Genomic DNA, 6,981 nt, shown 5'->3' with positions numbered 1-6,981 from the left:
AAGAAAAGAAACAGGTTTTTAATGACTGTCATAATTCAGAACATGGTGCACATTTGAGTAAGAACAAGGTAATAACAAAAGTGTCGGCAAATTTTTATTGGCTAGGAATGGTAAAATACATTGAAGACATGATTTGTCGTTGTGACCAGTGCCAAAGAATGGAACAAATTAATAGAATCTTCTGTTGTCCTGACCAGCTTTTGTACAGATACTTTCCTAGTTTCTATTATCATAGTTTCTTACACATTATATAGCTGACCAATCCCTTATGTGTAAGCTACCTCTATTACTACTATGCCATTTCTCTCTTACACTAATTTTTCTTACTTTATTGTGTGTTATAGTGTATATTGTGTTAATTCTGATAAAGGTTGAATAGCAACTTGTGTAGATACTCACCTGTGTGTGAGTCAAGTTAAACATCTATCATAGTAACTAACAGACTGTTACATATTTCAGGAGTACACAGAAGAAATAGAGAAGCTTAGGAAAGACTTAATAGCTGCCCGTGAGAAGAACGGCATTTACTTAGCAGAGGAAAACTACATGTACGTATATCGGGAGAAGAACGGTGTTTACTTAGCAGAGGAAAACTACATGTACGTATATCGTGAGAAGAACGGTGTTTACTTAGCAGAGGAAAACTACGTGTACGTATATCGTAACGACTTCTATGGTAACGATGCACTTTCTACATCGATTATATAACATGATTTTCTAAGTATTTTAGTGCTGTAGTTGTAAATGCCATATAGTCTCGTTGGTTTTGAGAGTCTTAAGGAGAGTTAAGGAAGATGACTCTTTCTTTTGTAGGGATATCACATCCAGACTGGAGACACAAGCAGCCGTGATAAAAGAACTGGAAGACAACATTGGGGCACTCACAGATGAGATAACAAAAGTATTTAAAACAAAATTTTCTGATGAGAATATCTAAATCCTACATTACAAGTGACAAACAAATTATATAGCTTGTATTTCAATGAATTCTGAATATGAGCGGATTTAATATGCATGTGGTACCTGTAAGAATAACGTAGTCTTACACTTGAAATGTAATTGTAAATGTAATGTTGCCTGATATTTTGCACAGTGGAACTAGTGCATATAATGGTGTAATTCTATCATAATTTCTTTCCTCTGCTTATACTTAGGTATCTAAGATTTTTACTGAAACTCAAAGCAAGCTGGATGAGAAGACGAAGACGTTGGACTACACAACCGACCAGCTGTGCAGCACTCAACGTGTGAGTCGTTGTTAAAATTCACACGGTCGTGTGAAGGTCATTGATCACTCTTCCACTACCCTATGTCATCCTGAAGCTATAACGAGTGATAGCCAATGCTGTGTAAACGCTCATGGTAACGAGCGATGTAAATGTTCGCTCAGTGAATGTGTCGGTGTAATGTTTATTCCATGAGTAACTGCATGTGTCGGTGTAATGTTTTGTTAAGGTGGGTGAGGAGTTGGCAGAAAGCAGTCGAGTAGACTCAGAATTCTTCAACGTACGCTGGCCCACCTATACTCGGCAGTGTCATGCCACGGAAGTGCAGTTCTCTGAATCTTATGCATCAGCACTGAAGACCGCAGCCAAGGGTGTTGGCGAAAAAATCGAAATGGTAAGTATATAGGTGTTGGAATTTTAATGAATCTTGTGGCTAATGATTGTAAATCATAATGTGAATGTATGCGTATGGAATGCGTATATGGCGCGATGGAAATGCCAAATACTATTTTTAAATGTGTCAATTTGAAACGTGGCATTTTTTTTCCATACACCCCAATCATAGTGTGGTCATTTTAATTTTCATAAAATTTCACTTTTTCTCAACATCAGATGAAGAGTGCAGAGCATATTGCTGAGACAAAGAGCTCGGAAGGCCAGGAATGTGTGAGCGCTCTGGAGCATGATAGCACTCAGCGATGGACAGACATGAATACATCGTTGACTTCCAGCGTAGATGCACTGAAGAAGGATCTCAATGCTCAAACCAACAAGCTCAATGGATGCAGCGAGGTAACGTGAATGCTCATTGAAGTCTATATTTATTTTGTATTTTTACATCTATATCTATATTTATATTCAGTGTCTATATAATTGACGAGATTGGATTGTAAATGTGTTTTGCACTCCCACATTTTTTTTTTCAAATCCCCTCAGTTCATATCCCTACTGTTTGTAATCATGTTTGTCTGATAGCATTCAACTTGGCTTTTGAGCAGTTTTACTGTTATTGCTGTACGACTACTCTTATCTACGTGTTTTTCCCTCCGCCAGGCATCTGTGAAAGAAGTAGCACGCGGCAAAGAACGCCTGGAAGGGGCACTCACGCAGCATCTGTCCGAACACTGCCAGCAGGTGGCAGCACAGATGCAGAACGAAGTGTCTCTGCAGGTGGCGCTGCTCGATCAGACTGAGAGCAATGTTCAGCAGGAGCTGGAGATGAGGAAGGAGCAGCTAGACACTTTCCTCGCTGACGAGCTCAAGGTGGATATCCCAACAGGTGGGCTACAACATGCTATTGAAGAGTTGTGGGTGTGTGTGTGTGTGTGTGTGTATGTGTGTGTGTGCGTGCGTGCGTGCGTGCGTGCGCGCGCACGCGTCACAAGTGTGCGTACAGGCATGTGCATGCGTGCGTCACAAGTGTGCGTACAGGCATGTACCTGTCTGCGTGCCTCCATGTGTGTAATGTGTGTGCGTGTGTAGATACAGCCATACGTTATGTGTATTACAACGTTTGCCTCTCCGTGAGTACTACTACTAACATCTGTCGCTTCGTCTGCGCGCGCGCGCTGCAGGCACGACTCCGCAGCGACGTGACTTCGCGTACCCGCGCACGCTGAGCCGGACCCAGCCCCACGACCAGTTGCTGCAGACGTATCGTGCCAGTGTAGACGTGAGCGACGCCATGAACGTCAGTCAAGCGCGCGTGCTTCCCCTGCCCGAGGACACGTTCGTTGAGGTACGGTTATTATTTTATATATCATGTTATATTTTATTTAGGTCGAAATAACTGGTTACGTTTACATATGTAGGTAACCACGATATGTTTTCGTCGGTGAGGTACGGGTGCATGTACTAAACTGCCTCCTGGTGGAAGAGCACTAGCACATAGTGTGCTGCAGACACTGGACAGGGCAGATGGGGCTGCATGAAAAAGCGTGGGCTTAGAGGCTTTATTTTAGCAGGGGTTAAAAATTAAGGTAAGACTTAAGAGTCTTGAGTCTTAATTTGTCAGAGATTTCGATGTGTTTGTATCATTTTCTTGTCATAATTGATGAGCTTGTGTGTGGTTGTTGTTATTGTGTTTGCTACGCGTTACGAATATAGACTGTGGAATGGCTAAAGTGCCCATCTTTAAACTGCTTTTAACCAATTGATTTATTTGAATAAGTAAGATGGTAAGTAAGTTAGAATGCCTTATTTCAACGCTGCCAGTCTACTTTCGGTCATACCGGGTGGATAGGTCATTAACGATGAAAGAATTTAAACTCGATATATTGAGTATTGTTTAATTTTCAGGAAGAGGACCAGGAGAATGTAAATCAGCAAAGCCTCGACAAAACTGGTAACTCAAGCAATCTGGACGTGTCAGACAACATACTTGCGTGCAAGTCACATCATACCAACGCCGCGCGCACGTCAAAGCTGCCTCTCAGAAACAACAACTAGCAGCGAGTGTTCATCTATCCGTACTGTGATCGTCTCTTCACGTACAATGCACTGTGAGCTACAAAGGATATACCAACACAAGAGATGTAACCATCTGTCTAACCTGTTTAATTGCCTTGTACACTGTGCCAGGTTAAAGCACCGGCTATATGTCCCATAAGCTATATTGCATCCCCACACAGCCACGCTAAAAGGGTCTGTGTCTTCCTGGGTACAGAAAACGGGGACTTACAGAAGTACTCGAGGTTATGATTAGTTACAGTTCAGACGAGCCAGTTACGTTCCAGTTACATTCTCTGTGATTGGTGCAGCGGTATCATGAAAAATCGTCATGATGCATTACTGCACGGATGACAATTTGCAAATTTACCAGCTTGGAAAAATCATTCTATTTACATTTGTGGCAATATGTGTTGGCTCTATCAGTCTATAGAATATGGACAGCAAGCTCTGCAACTGCAGGGGTATTTTCGTGCACTCCTGGTGAAGGTGAATTAACCAGGCTAGTTCCAGCGTGTTGGATATAGCACTCTCTGTATAATTCAATTACAAGAATTAAATGCAAGGTTTACAGTTTACGATAATGTGGAAGAGAACGACAGTGTGTGGTGTGCTATGCTCGATATCTTTTGTTCTTCTGTATAATTATTAACTACAAATGATGATTGAAGTTAGAGTGTAAGATTTGTATTATATTATCTGAAACTACATAGATTACAGTAGTAAATTAAACTTGATATCATTCGTTAGATAATAATTAGTCCCGCTATAAGACTTGCGCATTGCGGATTTTTCAAAATATATAATTTTTAACTTTTCTCCTCACCATTCCTTTATATTGTGTAAATGCCAGAGTATTGGCTAATCATACTTTCTTCTCTGAACAGCTGCTTATCGCCCCTGCTTGCTAAGATTGTGTCGAACGAGAAAGCTTATTTCATTAGTATCCTTTCATAGTTTTCTTGAGTGTTCCCTTAATTAGATTGACTGTCGCTGTTTGATAAATGTTTTTGTTTGGCGTCACCGCGATATAATAATGCATTCGACGCATGTACTTGTAAATATTACTCATGAATGGCGTTATAATAGAACTTTTGTTTTAAACGCATGAATGCTCGGTAACTGCACTATTGTGAGACGCGCACCACGACGTGTCCGATCATAACCGTGCTGCTTGGAATCATTCTAGTTATGACAAGCTATAACTAGTGCTTAGAGGGTCTATGTCCCGCAGGGTACTGCCGGAAGGTACCCTGGTACTATCTAATATGCCGGACCGTACCTCGCCTACTCCACTAACGAGTCTAGGGAGTCGCCTACGCCTACGCCTACTCCCTAACCCTAACCATATCAAATTAATAGTTACCAGGGTACGTTTCGGCAGTACCCTGGGGGCATAGACCCTATGAGCATAACGCGTGCTTAGATGATCCTGTTTAATTTCAGTAGATAGAGGACTTGATGTTGGATCGTAATGCCGCACGAGTCTCCTATTGCCCACAGTTCGCGTCATGTAGTGTTTTGAGGGACTAACGATTTCTTATCTGAGTGTGTGGGATTGAAACTTGGTGGTACCAGGCGTGAATAATGACATTATTTGTCAAATTTGCCATTTGCCCAGTTTGTCATTAGTCGCTCCCTGGTGGTACATGTCTCTACAGTTTGTAAGAACTGCTGCGTTGTCATTCAAATTAAAAAATATATTATGGTAAAAGGATTACTTAGGCTTAGTATATAACCTACTGTAATCGGAATGTTTTTCGTTGCGATGAATGGCAAATTTAATTAGTCGATAACGTATATATCATGTGTGAACCTTTCTATAATATTTGGTGCATTGTATTAGACAAATAAACCAACTTTTAACTTCTGATAGAAAATGAATTACTTATTTATTATCTTGTTGTGCAATTTGTGAACTTAAAAAGTAGTGTTCTTATAATGCATTGAGCGCATTTTTAACACAAAGCTAATTATAATCAGGAGTAGATAATAGGAATCTACTCCTGTTATAATGTAACGTCGAAAAAATTTCGCGGTGTGGTGGTTTTTTGTATGCATTCTCTAAACTAAATTGTAGAAAGCTACGTAATAACTATAGCAGATGCCTGCGAAAGAGGCGTATGACATGTTCATTCAAGAAGTTGGGTGTGTCACTAAAATGCTCACGCCACTGTACCTATAGATGATAAGAATGGTTGTGATGGGGGGCCGTCGTTTTGAGGGAGAGTACGTACCGCACGTGGGCGAACTTGCTATCAACACGTTACACACTAGAGAGAGGGAGCGGTCAGTCGTTCTCCCCCTCATTCAAATGAAATTTCTAATCACCCGAGATTATCATTACGAAAAAACAAAAGGTACAGTAACAGCGCATCACATCAAACACTCGCTCGCCCCTCGCACGCAGATTGCTTGCATCGGGTTTAAACCTGGTGACGCGTGGAAGCCAGACGAACGTATATGTACTTATTGCTTGCGTGTTTTACCGGGTAGTGGCTATCAATCGGTGTAAGGACCCGTAGTGAAGGTAAGAACCCCCGACACGACGAAGCTGCTATAGCGACAGACAGCGAGATATAAACCCTGACGTGAAACGCAAATATCGGTAATATATAAATCTTGTTCTATAGGAACATTGTTAGCTATGTACTTTACTGTTTGTTTTAGAATATCAATATGATTTAAACGGAATTTACTTGTGTTCGGCAAATCATATCATTTCAAATGTATTGCTTTCTATTTCTGCTTCCGATGGTAGCTTTCTCATTGTATGACTGGAACGTGAAATAGGATGGATGAGAATATCAAAACTCTGGATTATGCAACCGGACAACTGCTCACCGCAGTAAACGTAAGATGTCATCGAATTTTCCGATAGTGAATATCTTGCATATGCCCGTGCATGGGCGGATCCAAGATTTTTGAAAAGAGGGTGTCCAGGAAGAAATAAAGGGCACTTTTTCCTGCTTATTTTTCCTGGTGTTTTAAAAAGCTGCCGAAGGCCACTTAGGGGGGTTTGGGGTTGGGGATTTTTTTGTGTTAAATTGGTGCATTCTGAGAGCATCTGAGCAGTAATTTTGATGTCTAGAATGCAAAAATTGATCAGATCCGGTCCCCCGACCTCTTTGCCAATTTCTAGGTTTTTATAACGAATTTACATATATATATATAATATATAAGTAAATCTTTATCAAAAAAACTAGCGCTAAACAAGATTTCTTATGGAGACAATATAAGAAAAGTGTGTGTGGGTGTGTGTGTGTGCGTGCGTGCGTGCGTGCGTGCGTGCGTGCGTGTGTATGTC

The 6,981-nt window shown here is 40.9% G+C and overlaps 2 protein-coding genes across 2 annotated transcripts in view; both read left to right on the top strand.

The window, feature by feature from the left end:
* LOC106809559 (kinesin-like protein KIF11-B) overlaps positions 1-5,559 on the top strand; it is an 11,637-nt gene extending 6,078 nt beyond the window's left edge. Inside the window, exons 8-16 of the mRNA XM_014812681.1 lie at positions 236-272; positions 443-548; positions 814-901; positions 1,155-1,247; positions 1,456-1,620; positions 1,839-2,018; positions 2,280-2,505; positions 2,801-2,964; positions 3,525-5,559. Coding sequence (XP_014668167.1) covers positions 236-272; positions 443-548; positions 814-901; positions 1,155-1,247; positions 1,456-1,620; positions 1,839-2,018; positions 2,280-2,505; positions 2,801-2,964; positions 3,525-3,674 — 1,209 coding nt within the window. The 3' untranslated portion in view covers positions 3,675-5,559. The remainder of the gene's footprint in view (positions 1-235; positions 273-442; positions 549-813; positions 902-1,154; positions 1,248-1,455; positions 1,621-1,838; positions 2,019-2,279; positions 2,506-2,800; positions 2,965-3,524) is intronic.
* Positions 5,560-5,689: 130 nt separating this feature from the next.
* LOC106809565 overlaps positions 5,690-6,981 on the top strand; it is a gene marked incomplete in the record, with an annotated part of 4,259 nt that continues 2,967 nt past the window's right edge. The window contains 2 exon segments of the mRNA XM_014812687.1: positions 5,690-6,282; positions 6,436-6,528. Of these exon segments, the coding sequence (XP_014668173.1) occupies positions 6,469-6,528 (60 nt within the window).

The sequence above is a fragment of the Priapulus caudatus genome, unplaced genomic scaffold, assembly GCF_000485595.1.
Source record: "Priapulus caudatus unplaced genomic scaffold, Priapulus_caudatus-5.0.1 Scaffold364, whole genome shotgun sequence".
In the NCBI taxonomy this organism is placed as follows: Eukaryota; Metazoa; Priapulida; class Priapulimorpha; order Priapulimorphida; family Priapulidae; genus Priapulus; species Priapulus caudatus.
The sequence above is the reverse complement of the archived record's forward strand: the minus strand, read 5'-3'. Positions and strand labels throughout refer to the sequence as shown.